The sequence below is a fragment of the Panthera onca genome, chromosome B1 (genome assembly GCF_046562875.1).
Source record: "Panthera onca isolate mPanOnc1 chromosome B1, mPanOnc1 haplotype 2, whole genome shotgun sequence".
Lineage (NCBI taxonomy): Eukaryota > Metazoa > Chordata > Mammalia > Carnivora > Felidae > Panthera > Panthera onca.
The window spans coordinates 118,257,987-118,277,908 of record NC_138342.1 but is presented as its reverse complement, the minus strand read 5'-3'; the positions used below and the strand labels follow the sequence as shown (position 1 = coordinate 118,277,908).

The 19,922-nt window shown below is 40.7% G+C and overlaps 1 protein-coding gene and 1 non-coding gene across 2 annotated transcripts; one reads left to right on the top strand and one right to left on the bottom strand.

Annotated features, from left to right (window-relative positions):
• The first annotated feature begins 7,350 nt into the window (after nt 1–7,350).
• On the top strand, nt 7,351–19,451 carry MGARP (mitochondria localized glutamic acid rich protein). Its single transcript, XM_060654167.3, has 4 exons — nt 7,351–7,495; nt 11,550–11,653; nt 17,180–17,273; nt 18,617–19,451. The coding sequence occupies exons 1-4, from the start codon at nt 7,414–7,416 to the stop codon at nt 19,060–19,062; spliced, it is 726 nt and encodes a 241-aa protein (XP_060510150.3). The 5' UTR covers nt 7,351–7,413; the 3' UTR covers nt 19,063–19,451.
• Nucleotides 15,599–15,683, bottom strand: TRNAQ-UUG (transfer RNA glutamine (anticodon UUG)). The gene has a single exon. It is a non-coding gene; the product is annotated as a tRNA-Gln (tRNA).
• Nucleotides 19,452–19,922: the final 471 nt, after the last annotated feature.

Sequence of the window (19,922 nt, the reverse complement as noted above, 5' to 3'; positions counted from 1 at the left end):
AAAAATTGATTTTTCATGTCTCTATATTGATGTTAAATGGAGAGACTTACTGTGTTATAATTACTTTTGTGTATGTTTTAGGCTGTTGCCAACATTTATTCTTGGGAATTCATGGCCTAATATCTTTGGAAATCACTTCTGAACATAAATTCAGAGTTAACATTATTTCAGATTAGTTACTTGATGCAATCAGTAAAAGACCAGATACAATAGTTACTATCAACTCCTGGTAGTTTGGAGTCCTAGCTGATAGAGCTGGAAAGGACCTTTAGGGGTTATATAGACAAATCTCGTAATTTTACAGATGCAGACACCAGAGGTGAAGAGAGATATATTCAGTGGCACTGTAGCAGATAGAATAATGGATCCCCAAAGATGACTATTGCCTACTCTTTGGAATCTGTATTAATGTAAGGTTATATGGCAAAGAGGAATTAAGATTACAGATGGAATTAAGTTTGCTAATCAGCTGACACTTAGAGAGGGAAATTATCCTGTATTAGTTGGTTGGGCCCAATAAAATCACAAGGTTCCTTATAAGCGGGGCAGGGGCGGGGAGGCGGGGGGGAAGGCACAGGAGTGTGTCAGTGATGTGATATGAGAAAGACTAAGCTGACCATTCCTAGCTTTGGGGGTGAAAGTCCAAGACTTTGGGTCTAAGAGCCAAAGAATGGAAAAGTCAAACAAATTCACCCCTGAAGCCTCCAGAAAGGAACACAGTCCTGCTGACACCATGATTTTTAGCCCAGTGAGAGCTGTGTTGGGTTTCTCACCTGAAAAAACGATAAGATAATAAATTTGTGTTGTTTTAAAACACTTTGTTATAGCAGCAGTAGGGAACTAACATTGTCACACGGTAATAGAAACCACGAAGTCAGGTATCAGGGAATGTTCCACTAAAAGAAACGCTTAAAAATTCACCTCCCAAAAGGGAATAGAAGACTTTAAGACACTTGAAATTCCAGAAACTGATGACCTTAGTTGGAAATAATAAACAATATCAACCATATGTCAGGCCTTGCAAATCTGGCTACTTTGTGTGGACTTTCACCTTGACTATGCCTGTATGACTCCAGGGGGAGCCATTCCTGAAGACCAGGGCTATCCCAGAGAATTTTTCTGTATTGATGGAAATGTTCTGTCTGCTATCCAATATAGTAGCCACTAGTCCCATGTGACTATTGAGCATCTGGAATGCAATTAATGTGACTGAATTTTAAATATTTAATTTTCATTAATTTAAATAGCCACAAGAGGCTGGTGGCTGCTTTATTGGATAGCACAGATGTAAATTATTCTTTGGCTAACCTAGAGTTGTGCACATAGTGATACTGGTGAAAATGCTTTCTAAGTTAAATATTGAAACCTAACTCAAACTATGTTAAGCTAAAAAAAGGTTATGAAGATACAGAGTGACTCAGGCACCAAGAACAGGAACGCACCTGGGCCAGGAATAATGGGTCTGGAACTCAAATGTTATCAAGACTCTTGTTCTTAGCCCTGCTGTCTGTGTCTCTGTTTTCTTTGCACAATTTTGTTTTCTAACTCAATCCACATTGTAAGGGGCCATAGTCAATAGTTCCTAGATTTACATCTTAGTTCAAACGTGTAGCTGGATTGAACAAGAATAATTCTGGTTCTAAATTCCTAAGAGGATCTTTGGTCAAATGATGGTTTCTTTAGTAATGATGTAAGAGATCCATTAAAAAAACAAACAAACAAAAAAAAGATGCAGGGGTGCCTGGGTAGCTCAGTCAGTTAAGCATTTGACTCTTGGTTTCAGATCAGGTAAGGATCTCACAGTTCATGAGATTGAACCTATGTCAGGCTCCAGGCACTGTGCAGTGATAGTGTGGAACCTGTTTGGGATTCTCTCTCCTCTCTCTCTGCCCCTCCCCTGTTTGGCTCTCTCTCTCAAACAAAACAAAACAAAACAAAAAACAAACAAACAAAAAAAACAGACAAAATCCCTTGTCAAATACCATCAAGTTTTTTATTAGGTCAATATCAGGTAGACCTTTTCTCAGATTTAGTATCTGTGGGGTATTCACTTATTCATTTATTATTATTATTTTTAGTTTTTTTAATGTTTATTTATTTTGAGAGAGAGAGAAGGAGAGGGAGAGCATGAGCAGAGGAGGGGCAGAGGGAGAGAGAGAATCCCAAGTAGACTCTGTGCTGTCAGTGCAGAGAGCCTGATGTGGGGCTTGAATTCACAAGCCATGAGATCATGACCTGAGCCAAAATCAAGAGTTGGACGTTCAACCTACTGAGCCACCCAGGTGATCCACATTCATTTATTTTTAAGTAAGCTCTACACCCAATGTGGGGCTCGAACTCACAACCCCAAGATCAAGAGTTGCATGCTCTTCTAACTGAGCCAGCAGGTGCACCTAAATTGTTTAAGTTGCCATGGAAAGAACAGGCTATATAAATTTAGTTGCAAGTATAGGAAATTATAGGTTAAATTGTGTCCCCCTAAAAGATATGTTGTAGTCCTAACCCTCAGTATATCAGAATGTGACCTTATTTGGAAATAAGGTGCTTGCAGCTGTAATTAGTTATGATCTTCATACAGGAGTGGACCCTTAATCCAATATGGCTGGTATATCTATGAAAAGAGACACAGACACAGGGGTGCCTGGCCGGCTCAGTTGGAAGAGCATATGACTCTTGATCTCAGGGTTGTGAGTTCAAGCCCCACATTGGATGTAGAGATTACTTAAAAATAAAATCTTAAAAAAAAAAAAAGAGGAAGAAGAGACACAGATACACAGGGAAAAAACAGCCATGTAATGATGGAGGCAGAGATTAGAATCCTGCATCTATAAGCCAAGGATTATCAGCAAACTCAGAAGCTAGAAAAGGCAAGGAAGTCTTCTCCCCTACAGGTTTCAGAGGGTGTGTGACCCTACTGACACCTTGATTTCAGACTTTGAGTGCACCAAACTGTGAAAGAATCTATTTTTGTTGATTTAAGCCATCCAAATTTGTAGTAACCTGTTTCAGTAACCTAAAGAAAATTACACAGAAGTGTGAGGGAATCTCATGTTTATTTTACCACAGATGAGACAGTGAGTAGACGGGGAGTGTACTGAGTGACCTCCAAGAATAATTTAAGTATTTACTACCTTGATTACCTTTCCCTTTCATTTCATCTAAATATTTTAGGCCATCATCAAAAAGGTGCTTATCTGCCAATTTGTCTCCCTAGATATTCTTATAAATTGTTTCACTTTATATTGATCTGTTGAAAGTACAGATTATAGCCTAAGAATTTGGTGTTCAGAAAAGCGAAGGTGGGGGGTGCCTGGGTTGCCCAGTCAGTTACGCGTCCACTTGATTTCCACTCAGGTCATGATCTCAGGGGCGTGGGATCGAGCCCCTCCAGCTGTTTCTAACTTTTGGTGGAGCCCAGGAAATCACTCAGTCTTTGAAGATTGCTTTTTAATTTATAACACTTAGGCCTTGAATAAGTATGATTAATATTCCAGTAGATGACCCTTAACAGAATGTTTTCAAGACTAGTATCTTCTTTGTCAACAGTCACAATTAGATGGAGTCCATATAATTACAATTAATTATAGGAAGTCATGGAGTCTCACAATTGGACTCCATCTAATTGTGATTAGATGGTAAGCCAAATTATCCCTGACCCTTGATTCTTGTTTTCCCAGCCAGACTAAGGAAAATGTCAAGGATGTGCTCAAGGGCAGCATTATAAACAGTGTGACTTAACAGCTGGGAAATTATTGTCTGAGCATTTCAGAGTGTTCTATAGTGAAGACCTGTGTTAAAATTCTCTTGTATTTGGGAGGAACAGTTTGCCACAGAATAAATTTGACAACCCATGCACATGTCCTCTCTAGGGAAATGTTTCATCATGATGTGAAAAGAGTTTGCCACCAAAATGGAAAGCCACGTATTCTACAGGAGCAGTAGAGTGAGTAGAAAATTCCCTTCGATCCAAGAGGCATTGAGCTTGGGGCACCTGGCTGGTTTAGTCAGTGGAGCATGCTGCTTTTAATCTCGGGGTTGTGAGTTTGAGCCCCACTTCGAGGCACAGTGCTTACTTGAAAAAAAAAAAAGAGGAAACAAGAGGCACTGAGCTTTTAGCTAAGATGGATAAGGATCTGGAGAGTGGCATGGTTTATCTACAGCCTTGCCTTTCCCAGCTGGGATGGCCACATCCAACCTAAAGAACACGATAATCTCCCCACTAGATCTTGCCAAATAATAAGAGAGTGGTATACAATAGATCCTGTCGTGTGTGTATTGAAAGACAGCAGAATATGGTAAAGGTAAAGGAAGCCTTGAGCTCTAACTTGGGCTAGAACTCAGAATCTACCACTGCTCCTCCAACTAGCTGAGTATGTTTCGTACCTAATGTGCATTAGAGCTCACATCAACCCTATGAATAAAGGAACTGTCCACATTTTACTCAAATCAGGAAAACACCAGGTATCCGGCTCCCAAACTCATGCTCTTTTTTTTTTTTTAATTTAATTTTTTTTTTTTTAAATTTACATCCAAATTAGTTAGCATATAGTGCAACAATGATTTCAGGAGTAGATTCCTTAGTGCCCCTTACCCACTTAGCCCATCCCCCCTCCACAATCCCTCTAGTAATCCTGTTTGTTCTCCATATTTATGAATCTCTTCTGTTTTGTCCCCCTCCCTGTTTTTATATTATTTTTGTTTCCCTTCCCTTATGTTCATCTGTTTTGTCTCTTAAAGTCCTCATATGAGTGAAGTCATATGATTTTTGTCTTTTCTCTAATTTCACTAAGCATAATACCCTACAGTTCCATCCACGTAATTGCAAATGGCAAGATTTCATTATTTTTGATTGCTGAGAAATACACCATTGTATATATGTATATATACCACATTTTCTGTATCCATTCATCCATTGATGGACATTTGGGCTCTTTCCATACTTTGGCTATTGTTGATAGTCCTGCTATAAACATGGGGGTGCATGTGTCCCTTCGAAACAGCACACCTGTATCCCATGGATAAATGCCTAGTAGTGCAATTGCTGGGTCGTAGGGTAGTTCTATTTTTAGTTTTTTGAGGAAACTCCATACTGTTTTCCAGAGTGGCTGCACCAGCTTGCATTCCCACCAAACTCATGCTCTTAACCACAGTATTATACTACCTCAGTTTTTTCTCACAGGTGATAAAAGGATAATCAACATTATCCCAATATCCTTTGGGACTGTTAGGATGAACTACAAAAGTAGATGTGACAATACTTTGGGAAAATCTTCAAAAGTCCTATATATGTGTGTTATTCTTGCATTGTTTAAACCAGTTGGTTTGCATTGTTAAAACTAGTTTGGTTTTAACAAACCCCTTAATTACATTTATTATTAATATCTGATCAGAGATTTCTGTGCCATCATTGGCCCCATGGATAGTGGACTTGGTAGCTACATCTAAGAAAAGATGCTGGTTCTGTGTCTCATTTATCTGCAACTAAAACATCTATGTGACAGCAGAAATTTTATCTTATTCATTGGATAATGCCTTGGAACAGTGCCTTGTGAAATAAATTATAACCAATCTCCAGCATCTAGCATAGTCCCTAGCATCTTGTAAGCACTTTGACAGACACTTACAGTTTGACTGAGATTGGATGGATACTATGCAACCTGGGGGTGATGCAGAAGACCTCAGACTATACCCAGACTCTGAGTATACAACTGGATTCTGAAGAGCCTGGAACAGTGTCCTGGGAACCACCATCATTTATAGTTGATGAAAGAATCTTTTTTCAGGGGAGCCTCCAACACATTAAATGACAGTACAATGCATGCATTAATTCATTTAGATAGCTAACCCCTAGTTGCCAGAGAATGTGTACTTGATGCTGGTCAAGGTAGTAAGTGCACTCACCTGCATTTTGCTGCTTTCAGGACTACCAATTTTTTAGTGGAGTCCTAGCCCCTTCTTGTGCTGCTTGGAAATCTAAATTTGATCTCTCAACTACAGGTTACCTAATTGCTCTTATTAAGTGTTTAATCACTAGGGATAGCTAGCTGCTCTGAGTATCAAAAACCCAGTTCTGACTTTGTATTCTTCAAGTGAGAGTATGTTAAATATTACTAGAGTTGGGTGCAGAAGTAGAATCTCTGAGGAGTGTTTATTCAAATAGCAAATGAGCAAATGTGCCCGTAACATGCAAAAGAACTTGAAACTAGAAGAACTACGATCATGTCCTTTATTTTTTAATTCATGACCATCAGTCCCTGGACATTCCTCCCTACCACCAAGCCATTTGCTAAAGGTAATAATTACCATCTTCCTCAGAGGGTTGAAATGAGAATTAAAGGAGATAATATATGTGCAAGTGCTTTATACACTATCAAGTGCCAAACGTATATTAGGGAACATTATAAATATCTTTTTTAAATGTTTATATATTTATTTTTAAGTGAGAGCGAGCAAGAGCAAGGGAGGGGCAGAGGGATAGGGAGAGAGAGAATCCCAAACAGGTTCTGTGCTGTCAGCAAGGAGGCCATTGTGGGGCTGGATTTCATAAACCTTGAGATCCTGACCTGAGCTGAAATCAAGAGCCGAATGGATGCCTAACGGACTGAGCCACCCAGTGATCCAATGAGGGATTATTATAGTAGGAAACATGTCTTCACAAAATTAATCATTTAGAAAATTCTATAAGCATAAATTACTGGTTTCCATATTCAAATCATGACAAATTCTTGTAGCCACAATGAGGCAAGAAATTGAAATCTGGGGCAAGAAACTAATAGTTCAGCGTTTTTGGTTCATATGGAAATACCAATTTCACATCCAAGAGAGGAATATACAGCATTTTTGGACTTTGTATTTAAGGTCTCTGTAACAGTGAATTGCCTGGAGATTCAACTATTGCCTGGGAATTTTCTTGGGATTCTGAACATCACCCACTGCACCGATGGAAGGCTGAGGCTACTCCTCGCTCCGTCTCCAGGAAACTTCCCGCTAGCCTTTCCACTCCTGGGGAAAGCTAACGGACTGTGTGACTTAAAATGGGCTCAGATATCACCCTGCATGATAAACCAGATCCATCTTACGACGCGAATCCCTAAACATTTCCAGCCTGTTCTGTGGAGTTCCACTCATTGGAACAATACGGGGCAGGCAGGTGATGGTGACTTCCCGGTTTCCGATCCCTTGTCTAAGAAGGCGCGACCAGCTAGCTTCCGAGACCCGGGAGAAAGCAACAGTCTGGAGATTGGGTTGGGGGAGGAAGAAGCGCCCGACCAGCCGCTCCCCAGCTCCCCCGGCCCGCGCGGAGGCGCTGGGAGGGGGTCTGCGCTCCTCCCCGGGGCGGGGCTCGCCGGGGCTCCCGCGCCTGGCACCGCGCGCTAGGGTGCAGAGTCTGCAGCGTGGCGGGCAGCGGGCGCGATGTATCTCCGCAGGGCGGTCTCCAAGACCCTGGCGCTGCCTCTGAGGGCGCCCCCCGGCCCCGCGCCGCTCCGGAAGGACGGTGAGTGCCGCGCCGGTCCGGGCGTCCAAGCCTGCAGAGGACAGGCGCCTCGCGCGCGGATTTTGAGGCGCCCGCGTACCCGCCGGCACCCAGTGGGCCCAAAGAGGCTCGAGCTGCAGAAGCCAGGGGTTGAGGAAAGGGGGGAGGAATTGAGGAAAGGCGCGGGGAAGACGCCCCGAAGCTCTTGAAGACTTTGGGAGTAGGGGGCCTTCCCAGAGCGGCTTCTGAATGCGGAGTAGGCTTCCTGGGTTCGAAATGTTGATCTTGGGCAAGTGATTTAATCTCACTTTCCTCATCTCTAAAATGGGGACAATAATGGTTGTGAGTTTTAATGAGTTAGTATGTGGTTAAAAGCGCTTCGAGAAGTGCCTGGCTGACGTACGCATAGCTTGCTCTTTTTGTTAGAATAGGGACCAGTGCGCTCTACACCTACGTGAGGAAGCGGAGGAACGGTTAGGTAGATGGACGCTCATCTGCGAGCCCCCGCGGGCGCAGTAAATGTTGGGTAAATGCTCCTGAGTAAGTAAACTCAAGGCTTGTCCGGGGCTCGGCAGCCTGAACGCCGAGAGCCTTCGAAGCGCTTTCCTTCGGGGAGGCACGGACACCTGGAGCTATCGAGCTGCTCTGCTCTGTAGCTGCAGTGTCCGTCACCTTTAGATCTGGGGACGCTGGGGGAAAAGGGAGCGTCTTCAGAAATTTCCTAAAGGGGACGTTTAGGCGCGAGCTGGAAGCTTCTTATCTAAAACTTGACTTACTGGAGAGCGCCTATTCTAGTGCCTGGAACGTTGTAGGTGCTTACTGAGTGTGAGCATGCGTGTTTTCCCTCCTGCAGCCCGCGGCCCCCGGCCCGGCTTTGCGCTCCGGCGCAGCTCAGCGCCCGCGGCCCTTCCCGCACCTCCTCCGTTTCCCGTCTCCTTCCCGTCCCGCTTAGCCCGGCGGCTTTTAGATAACCTCTTGGGAAGTTCTTACTTCCCCCTGCACTTCGCCTCACTTCCTGAGGCTTGTCAGGTAGTTTTAGCCCAGAGCGCGCATTGGTGCCCGAGAAAGAGAGAAACACTCCTGCGGAAAATTCCATGGGCCGATTCCCCTCCCTCCCCTGGTTAGGCCCGAGGTGGTGATGGTGGTCGTGGGAAGGGAGGAAGGTCTGTCCAGCTAGCTTTATTTTTCTCTTAAAATACTGGTGGGAAGAAGCTGCATCACAAGTCACAGAAATAAGGCATCTTCGTTTTCCTTGATCTTTATACCAAAATACAGCAATTTTTTGTCACTGACGAAATAGAAGCCATTAATTTTAAGCTTCTGAAGATAAGGAGGCCGTTGTGACCGGGAGGTGGGGTGGGGTGGGGTGGGGTGGGGAGAGAGAGGAGTCCCCTGACCTTGGCCTTCTTCGGCGTTATCTCCCGCACCCACCACCGTCATCAGGCACAAACACACGCATCTCTTTTGTTAGCTGCGCGTTTCAAACAATTTCCGCCTCAACTTGGGGTAAAGGAAAAGTAGGTTAAAAATTCTAAATCGGCAGTTAGCAATACTGGTTGTAGCAGCACTGATCTTATTCTAATTTTCATCTCATTCCTTTTTGTGTAGCACTGATTTGTTTATGTATTTGAAGAAATACTATTGACTGGAAATTTGGCTTTAGTCACGGACATTAACCTTTTATTGGTACTTTCTGTTTTGTTGAAAAATAAAACTTTCAGTTTTATCGAAGGGTCGAATTTTAGCGTGCCTCATCAAATTTTGTTGTCTGGCTTTTGCTTTTAAAACATGTAACTCTTTATGAATAAATAATTTGGGTTTGTAAAAGATCATTGGAAGGAACACAGAAAGGCAAAAGAGAAGTCATCTGTAATCCAACCACTCAGTGAATACCACCATTTAAGTTTTAGTATATATAATGCTCCAGACTTTTCTTCCTCTCCTCTTACATTTTTTTTTTCTTACCCACATTGCTTCTAGGAACTGAGATATATACGAACTGTATAGATTATTCTGTTATAACTTTTCATTTCATATATTGTAAATATTTTCTCATGTAAGTAAATATTCTTCTGCAAAACTTCTAATATCTTTCACATTGTATGGATATGCTCAAATTTAATCTTTATTAAATATTTATTTCATATTTCATTGCTCTTTTATTATTTTTTAAATTTATTTTGAGAGAGAGAGAGAGAGAGAGAGAGCAAGCAGGTGAGGGGCAAAGAGGAGAGACAGAATCCCAAGCAGGCTCCACACCATCAGCACGGAGCCTGATGCAGGGCTCGAACTCACAAACCATGAGTTCATGACCTGAGCTGAAATCAAGAGTTGGATGCTTAGCAGACTGAGCCACCCAGGAGCCCCATTGCTCTTTTAAAGAGCTGTGATAATTGTATTTGTGTTTAAGTCTTTTCTCAAATCTCTGATTTTCTTTTTGCTTCATATTTAAAATGATTTTTTGATATATTTTCCAATTACTTATTTTTATTTATGTAATCTCTACACCCAACGTAGGGCTCAGATTCACCACCCGGAGATCAAGAGTTGCATGCTCTTCCAACTGAACCAACCAGGCGTCCCTAATCTTCTTAACATGTCGTCTGTCTGGTTGTCAACTATGGAAGCTACATATTCCCTGCTTAATAACAGATGTATGTTTAAACCAACAAAAGCCCCACTACAAGTCAAAGCCATAACCTCTTATGATAACCTCCTTGGGTACATTTTTGTGGAAAAAATATTTTTTCCAAGAGAAGGTCATTTATATCTAAACTAAAAATACACATACGAAATCTTTCCAATACGGCTACTACAAAAGTTGATAATCAGTGCAAATGTCTTAAGACTTGCCCTCTGCAAATCAAAACTTACTAGTCCTCATACTCTATGTCAGGCCACTTCCAGTTACTTTGCACTTTCCCAGTCATACAACTCTCCTGCTTTTGCACGCCGTCCGGTGCCTTCTGCCTCCGGTGCAGTTTTCTCTTCCCTTATTTATCTGACAATCTCCTCTACTTTCCTTCAAAGTCCAGGTCATCTCTTTTCAACTGTGACAGCTACCTTGAGCCACCTAGCTGGGGTTTTTCACTGAGTTTTCATGCTGTGGTTGCAACTTCTATTTACATCTGTTCTAGCAGTTGTCATATTGCATCACAATTATTTGTCTGTACATTTGTTCCCTCCTTGTACACTGTGAGCTACTTGAGGCTAGGGACCTTGTAGATCTTGTTCACAGTTATATCCTTAACGACGCTAACAATGCCAAAGACATAGGAGGTGCTCAGGTGTATTTGTTGAATGAATACATGTCTCTACTTTTTTATCTTTAAGGAATTTGAGCTATATGAACCTTGAGCTCTTTCTAGCTTTGAGTCTATTATAAACATTTTAATTCCAGAGCATATGGCATATACAAGTTTTAGCACTACAGAGTAAGTATTTTTAAACATAATAATACAGGAACTTTATCTATTTCTATTAGTTTGTACAGAATTGTAGTTTCATTTCAAACATGACCTTTTTGCAACATTTGTCTTAAAAAGCTTATATCTGCCCATCTTTAAAGGCTTTACGTTGGAAAAATTAAGATTTTCTTCCTACCTATACATTTGTATTACAGATTTATAGAAATGTGTTGGATTTCAACATGTTTTATTTAGCATGTAAATTTTAAGTACAAATATATTTAATTCATTTTTTTGGAAGAATGATCTTTCCCAATGAATCCTGTGGTGGAGTACATACAGCAAATGAATTTCTTTTGCATCTTGTTTGTTAAAATTGTTCAGTGCCTTTGTCACTTCTCCTTACCCACGCCTGCACTCCTTCCAAGAAAAGCATGATGCTAAGCATAAAGCTGACAGGTTTCATAAGTACTTAATCAAATTAGATTGGGAAAATGTCAAATGGAATTACTACCCTACCTTGTAATACTGTATTCCCTTAAGCTAAAATCACTTGATGTTAGTAGATTCTAAGTTCACTGAAGGGAAAAAATTTTTTTAAGATATAATTATTTTAAATAGTTTTGCGTAACTGGTGGAGCTAACTGTGTTTAAACTTGTTTTCCTAGCATCTCTTCGCTTGATGTCGTCTAACAAATTGCCTGGATCATCTGGATCAAATATGATCTATTATCTGGTTGTAGGTGTCACAGTCAGTGCTGGTGGATATTATGTAAGTGTTTAAATAAACAAAATATTCAGGAATTCATATATTTTACAACCTGTGGTAAAACTCAAAGCATTGTCAAGGTCAGGGCACGGGATTAATTAAATATATAAGATTATGAAGATTTTTTTAAGTATGAAATCACCATTTCTTAATACTGCCAAGTATAGGTGACTTTCTGTAAAAATGATGTTATAAATACTAATAAGGGGCGCCTGGGTGGCTCAGTAGGTTAGGTGTCCGACTTTGGCTCAGGTCATGATTGCATAGTTTGTGAGTTCGAGCCCCACATCATGCTCTGTGCTGACAACTCAGAGCCTGGAGCTTCCTTCGGATTCTGTGTCTCCCTCTCTCTCTGACCCTCCCCCACTCACATTCCGTCTCTCTCTCTCTCAAAAATAAACATTAAAAAATTTATAAATACTAATAATAAGAAATGATATTTGTTTATCATATGACAGACTCAAGGCTTATTTAGTAATTAGTGATTCTATAAGGTAGGTACTACTGTTACATTTAACAAGAACTATTTTGAAAGATTAACTTAAAACAAATAGACTATTTTTTTTTTTTTTTTTTTTTACATTTTTTTTTTTTACATTTATTTATTTTTGAGACAGAGAGAGACAGAGCATGAACGGGGGAGGGTCAGAGAGAGAGGGAGACACAGAATCTGAAACAGGCTCCAGGCTCTGAGCTGTCAGCACAGAGCCCGACGCGGGGCTCGAACTCACGGACCATGAGATCATGACCTGAGCCGGAGTCAGCCGCCCAACCGACTGAGCCACCCAGGCGCCCCGAATAGACTATTTTTTTTTAGCATTTTAGGTTCACTGGAAAATGAACAGAAAGTACAGAGTTCTCATACCTTCGCCCAGCCCTCCTCCCATCAACAATCTCACATTAGTGTGGTACATTCGTTACAACTGCTGAGTCAATATCAAAACATTACTATTAACTAAAGTGTTTTGTGTACATTAGGGTATTGTACATTCTTTGAGCTTGGACAAATGTATCATGATATATATCCACCACTAATGGTATCATACAGAGTAGTTTCACTGCCCTAAACATCCCCTGTGTTCACCTATTCATCCTTTCCTCCCCCAATCTTTTTTACTGTCGCCATAGTTTTTATTAATTTTATATATCTTTATACATTTTCATTATTTTTTAAAAAATATTTATTCATACATTTTTATTAACATTTTTTTACATTTATTTATTTTTGTGAGACAAAGAAAGAGTGTGAGTGGGGAGGGGCAGAAAGAGAAGGAGACACAGAATCTGAAGTAGGTTCCAGGCTCAGCTGCGAGCACAGACCCCAATGTGGGGGCTCGAACCCAGGAACCGTGAGATCATGACCTGAGCTGATTCAGACATTCAACCAACGGAGCCACCCAAGCACCCCATATTCATACATTTTTTTTAAGATTCCAAATAGGGGTACCTGGGTGGCTCAGTCGGTTAAGCATCGGACTCTCAATTTTAGCTCAGGTCACCATCTCATGGTCTGTGAGCTTCAGGCCCATGTTGGGCTCCGCACTGACATTGTGGAGTCTGCTTGGGATTCTCTTTCTCTCTGTCTCTCTGTCTCTCAATCTCTGTGCCCCTTCTCTGCTGCTGCACGCTATCTCTCTCAATAAATAAATGAAATAAAAAAATAAATAAATAAATATTTAAAATACACAATGTAAAATTAAAAAAAAAATGTTTTCCTCCCAGGGAACCACTGTGAAACAAAGCTTTTAATAGTGTGACTTTGGAGCTAAAATGATGGAATAATTGTGCATTAAATAAGATAAATCTGTATGAATCATTTTGCCATAAATTTTCTAAATCAAAATTTAATCTTCATTTGGAATAAAAGTAAAATAAATATAAATTCTTCAGAAATTCTAAGAGTACACAATCACTACATTTTGGTTTGACCCTACAGAAATATGCATAAAGGGATTTTTAGTCATAACTAGGAGCAGTTTGAAGGATTATGTAAATGGCCAAACCAAAATACTTCCTCTAATCTTCAGAATTTTGAGAGCCTCGAGAAACCAGGAAACTTCAAACATGCCCTTATATTATTGTCCTCCACTGATCTATCAGCTTTCACTCATACCCAGATTCCTTTCCTTCAACTATCTTTCTACTGCTTAATGTTGAATTCACTGCCCAGGGCTACTATCATTGGATGTAGGCCACTGGAGAAACAGAGATTGGACTAGGCCATGTGATTATGTGAGGAGCTGGAAGACGGAATTTCATCTGGAGCTCACTCTACCCATGACTATGTTTATTAGTGCCAGACATGAACCTCTCCAGTCCATCAAATCTTTCTTTGCAAAAGCAGCCTTACACTGGAAGGTTATAAGCAGGCCGCTCCTGCGAGCCCTCTCTGGCCTTGTTCTCTCACGATGGGAGTGGAAGTTGGACAAGGTGATGATCTCCAACTCTCTTTCCACCTCACCTCTAAGAATATGTGTTTATTTTTTAAATAAATAAAAACAGTTTTTATATTTATTTATTTTTGGGAGAGCACAAGTTGGGGAGGTGCAGAGAGAGGGGGACAGAGGATCCAAAGTGAGCTCCACACTGACAGACTGACAGCATGTGGGGCTCAAACTCAGGAACCAGGAGATCATGACCTGAGCCAAAGTTGGACGCACAACTGAGCCACCCAGGTGCCCCTTTTTTAAATAATTTTTAAGTGTTTTTTTTTTTTTAACTCTATTTATTTATTTTGAGCGAGAGTGTGAGAGAGTGTGAGCATGAGTGGGGGCAGGGACACAGAGACTCCCAAGCAGGCTCCACACTGTCAGGACAGAGCTCGATGCAAGGCTCGAACTCATGAACTGTTAGATTGTGACCTGAGCCGAAGTCAAGAGTTGGACATTTAACTGACTGAGCCACCCAGTCCCCCCAAGAATATGTGGTTTTACTCTGGAATGTTGGAAGAGTTAACTCCCAAGAACCTTAGGCTATTGTCAGGAGGAAATACAGAATGTGAGGCCCTTGAAAACCTGTATTGAAGTCCCCCTTCCCTTCTTTGTCCTGTACTAAAACAAATTCTGTATTAGATTGATCTGAATTGAATCCAGAGTTGCTCCGTAGCCGGTTTTTTATTTCCAAGTAAAATCTTCTATTACGCAGGCCTCTTGGAATCTGAGAGAGGCCCAGGTCACTTCCATTTTTCCAGGGTCTGAGATATTTGTGGGATATTTTAAATGCTTATATTTAATATATAATATCACTTGGAAATAACTTTGAAAGTCTAGATTTGAGGCTTTCCAAAGGCCTCTTCCGATAGGCCTTTCTTCTACTCTGTGTTTCACCGTGTTAGATTTGGAAAAGCTAGATTCTCTTGGCCACACATGAGTATGAATCATTCTAATACCGTGGTCTCTTTGATTCTGCCTACACTAGTCTTTTTTCTCACCTTGTATTGTAGGCTAATGTTCCCTGGGATGTTGCTGCTGGGATGGTCATTTCAGGGACAAACTGTGAACTTCCGCACAGGCTCAGCTTTAGGGTAGTGAGAACTGAGGGCGGAGGGTGCTGACTCAGCACAGTGGTATTATAGCTTTCAGGAGCTTCCACCCTACTAGGAAGGTATTCCCTGCTTTTATTTGGAAATGGTGGTGGGCATTCCTGCTGGCCCTGTTTGCCCTGTATGTTTCAAACCCAGATGAAGTCTGAACTCACCAAACTCGAAGGGGTTTGTTAGGGCCGCTTTGGTATCATTTCCACCCTCGAGGTCATAGATTTTCCATTTTTAGAGCCTAATTTTAAAATCTTATAAAATGGCCTGTAATTTGCAAAGTACAATTTTTAAAGAAAAATTTTTTAGTGTTTATTTATTTTTGAGAGAGAGACAGAGCATGAGCAGGGGAAGGGCAGAGAGAGAGGGAGACACAGAATCCAAAGCAGGCTCCAGGCTCTGAGCTGTTGGCACAGAGCCTGACATGGGGCTCGAACCCACGAACTGTGAGATCATGACCTGAGCCAAAGTCAGGCGCTCAACCAACTGAGCTACCCAGGCGCCCCGCAAAGTACAATTTTTTTTTTTCAACGTTTTTTATTTATTTTTGGGACAGAGAGAGACAGAGCATGAACGGGGAAGGGGCAGAGAGAGAGGGAGACACAGAATCGGAAACAGGCTCCAGGCTCCGAGCCATCAGCCCAGAGCCTGACGCGGGGCTCGAACTCACGGACCGCGAGATCGTGACCTGGCTGAAGTCGGACGCTTAACCGACTGCACCACCCAGGCGCCCCAGTACAATTTTTAATAATATGCTTGGTTTATGACTATTAAAATTTTGGGAATACTATATATAAATATACAAATCTAAAAATATCTGTAATGCTACCATTAAGCGATAAAACACTACCTACACTTTTTAAAATGTGAGATAATATAAACAATATTATCTAACTAGTGAGATTTTCATCTTTAGAATTTCATTGGCTAATATGAGTACAGGTCAGAGATGACTCTACTCGAATGAAAGGAAGCCTGCACATTGTATCTATGATTAAGATAACCTTTGTTCGTAATTCTGTTTCTCACATAACCCATAGTCAGGTCATAGAGCTGCTTATAAGGAATAACCCTAGCTTATTTAAGAAATATTCATTAGGGTCTACAAAAATGCCATTTTGGAAGATTTTTTAAAAACTTTTTATTTGGAGATGATTGCGTTTCACGTGTAGTTATAAGAGCTAATATAAAGAGATATAATATGGTCTTTGCCTCATTTCCCCCTGTGATCAATATCTTTTCATAGCTATAATTCAATATCACAACCAGGAAGTGGACATTGATAATATCCATTGACCTTATTCAGATTTCACCACTTTCACATGCACGTGTGTCTGTGTGTGTATTTACTTCTGGGCCGTTGTGTCACATGCGTAGATTCATATATTCACCACCACCGTCAAGATACAGGATCCCTTGTGTAGCCCTTTTATAATTGCACTCACTTTCTTTTGCCCTCCCATTCCTTCTTCCTGTCCCTGGCAATCACTAATCTCTTCTCTGTTTCTAGAACTTTTCTTTTTTATTTTATTTTTTTTTTTTTATGTTTATTCACTTCTGAGAGACAGAGAGAGACAGAGCATGAGCAGGGGTGGGAGGTAGAGAGAGAGACACACACACACAGAATCTGAAGCAGGCTCCAGGCTCTAAGCTGTCAGCACAGAGCCTGATGCATGGCTCAAACCCACAAACCGAGAGATCATGACCTGAGCTGAAGTTGGACGCCCAACCGACTGAGCCACGCAGGTGCCCCTGTCTGACTCTTGATTTTGACTCAGGTCATGATCTCACGGTTTGTGAGATCGAGCCCTGTGTCAGGGTCTGCGTTGACAGCTCAGAAACTGCTTGGGACTCAATCTCTCTCTCCATCCTTCACTGCTCGTTTTTTTTCCTTTCTCTCTCAAAATAAATAAATATTTGAATTGTATATACCTTTGAACTTGGCATGATGAATCTTAGAGCTCAAGAAATAAACTTCAGTACACATTTACTTTCAGACTTACAAGACAGTCACATCAGAGCAAGCCAAACACACGGAACATGTAACAAATTTGAAAGAAAAAACCAGAGCAGAGTTACATCCACTCCAAGGTAAAGTGAACTTATTATTTTTTTTTCCCCTGAGGCACTGATTTCCATTATCTTAGTCTAGCAATGAACACTATTTGCTTGTGGCTTCTTTCCTAACCTGACAGAATGGCTCTGGGCAGGAGTTCACTCGGAAAGGGAAAGCCCAACCAAAACCTAAAGAATATTGTTACACGTTTTGAATGAGTGCATTAGATAAATGAAAACGTTTTACATTTGTACTGCTGACCAGTGGCTTTGAATTCTTTGTGTGGTAATATTACTTTCCCCCTACTCAGGCTTCCATTCATGCAGGCATAATTTTAGTATCTGTCTCTGTCAGCAACTTAACCTTTCATTTCCCTTATTATTATTTTTAAATCCTGAAACTAACTTTTGTTTCAGTTTTGTCTAACATCACCCTTGTGTCTTTGCCTACAGTCCACTTGACGTTAGTACAGTTAGTCATGTCTCTGACGTCCCTCAGTTGATCTGATTGAGAAAATGGGAGCTACTAGAGCAGAAGCTTTACATTTTCACTCTAATGTATTTTCTTGCCTTAAACTGCTTGCTTTAAATGCTTTTTTCCATCTCAGTTATAATGCCATTATTATCAATTACTATGATCACTATTTAGGGACAGAGATAATAGCTGCTTATGAACCAATGTTAACCTTTTAGTCATGACAACAGTAAGCAATGGAATATCATCAATAAACATTATTGACTATAATCATGAGAAGTCTGATGGTAATAATAATAAAATACAGCATTTCCATAGCACTTTTGGTTTTAAACCCCTCTTCATGCACATTATTTTAATCAAACCTTACAATAGCTCTGTGAGGTAGGTATTATCGTTATCCCCATTTTACAGGTGATAAAACTGAGGTTCAGAGAGGATTAGTGATTGCTCAGTCATCAACTAGTAAGTTGGCTGCTTTCCCATGCTATTTCACATGACATGTTGGCTGTTTATTTTCATGTTCTTTGTATATAAATAAATAATATATGTAGATTATTTTTTTTAAGTTTAACAGATTCAAAAGGGGTTATGAAAAAGCAGATCCACATTATCCGTTCCCAGAGGCAACCAATAATACCAGTTTCTTTGTATCCTCCTAGAGAGAGTCTTTGCAAATAAAAACTATCTAGGTGTATCTTACCCTCCTTTTGTCCTAAGATAAATAGTACCCTGTGGTCTACATTGCTCTTTTCCTTGCTTTTTTCACATAACAGTCTACCTTAAGGACCACTTCTATCAGTATATACAGATTTGTCTCATTTTTAAACATGGCTGCACAGTGTTCTACTGTATTCTCGTGCTCTTTAAATTAATACTTTGCTTCATGGACTACATCTTAAAGGTGAAAAAGAAAACCGTGTGGAAGCTGAGAAAGCAAGTTCAGAAGTCCCTGAAGCATCTTTAGTGGAAGTACAGGAGGCAGATGCAGAAGATACCCCGGATGCTACAGGTGCAGCCACGAGAGAGGCTTCAGCCCGTCCAGGTGATTTGGAGGACGCTCTGGTGGAGACAGACACAGTCGGTGCTGAAGCTGGGGCAGAGGTTACAAATGCAGCACCCAGCACAGTGGCAGAAATCAGCACTGAAATGCCCTCAGAGGTTCAGAATGCAGCTTTGGATGAAGCTGTTGCCATCAGTAATGATAAGGGGACAACAGAGAAGGAACGCTCTGGTGAAACTGCTGAACTGGAAGAAGAGAGTCCTCCAGCTGAGTCAGAATCCTCTGCTGGGGATGATTTACAGGAGGAAGCCAGTGTTGGTTCTGAGGCAGCCTCTGCTCAAGGCTGATCTCATGCTGAGTGACACCTCAGTGAAAAAGGCCATAGGGTATCTGATAGGTGCTTTTGTAGTTTCAGTAATCTTAGTTTTAAAATAGGCTTCTTTTCTAGAAACCTTTAATGTGCCTTGAAGATTTTTGGCATCTACTGATAGATTTCAGGATTGAGAGATTTGAGACTTTACATGTCTGAATAGTTTCCTACTCTCTGAGTTCAGAACATGACATTGCAGTAAACAGCTTAAAGAGTTCCATCTCTGAATTTAAGTTTTACATCATAGCAGTTGAGCTACCTGCATTCACTTTAATTTTGCTAGACCTGTACCTTATTTTAATGTTTGTGATTCTAGATTCTTGAGTTTTGATTTGAACTCATTTAAATAAAATTGGAAAATCTTCAGTGCTTCTATTTTTATTTGCTAATATTTATATGTATAAATAATGTATAATATATAATATCAAAGAACTATGTGTAATATAGCATCACATGAACAATTGAAGAAAACATATAATCTATGGAGAACTCTACATATAACAATATATATATCCATTCTCCCATCTATATTACATGGGGGATTGTGCCAAGGTTTTCATTTCAGTTTATTTCAGTTCAAACAATGGCTTTTTTATAGTTTTTTTTTAAGTTTATTTATTCTGAGAGAGGGAGAGAGAGAGCACGCACAGGGTAGGGGCAGAGAGAGAGAGAGAGAAAGAATCCCAAGTAGGCTCTGTACTGTCAGCACAAAGCCCAATTTGGGCTTGATCTCACAAACCATGAGATCGTGACTGGAGCTGAAATCAAGAGTCAGATGCTTAACTGACAAAGTTACCCAGGTACCCCAGTTTAGACAATGTTTATTTGCCAGGAATC

Coding starts and splice junctions, on each gene's coding strand:
- MGARP (XM_060654167.3), top strand. CDS start 7,414: ATGTATCTCCGCAGGGCGGTCTCCAAGACCCTGGCGCTGCCTCTGAGG. Junction 7,496..11,549: donor CGCGCCGCTCCGGAAGGACG/GTGAGTGCCGCG, acceptor TTGTTTTCCTAG/CATCTCTTCGCTTGATGTCG. Junction 17,274..18,616: donor AGAGTTACATCCACTCCAAG/GTAAAGTGAACT, acceptor TACATCTTAAAG/GTGAAAAAGAAAACCGTGTG.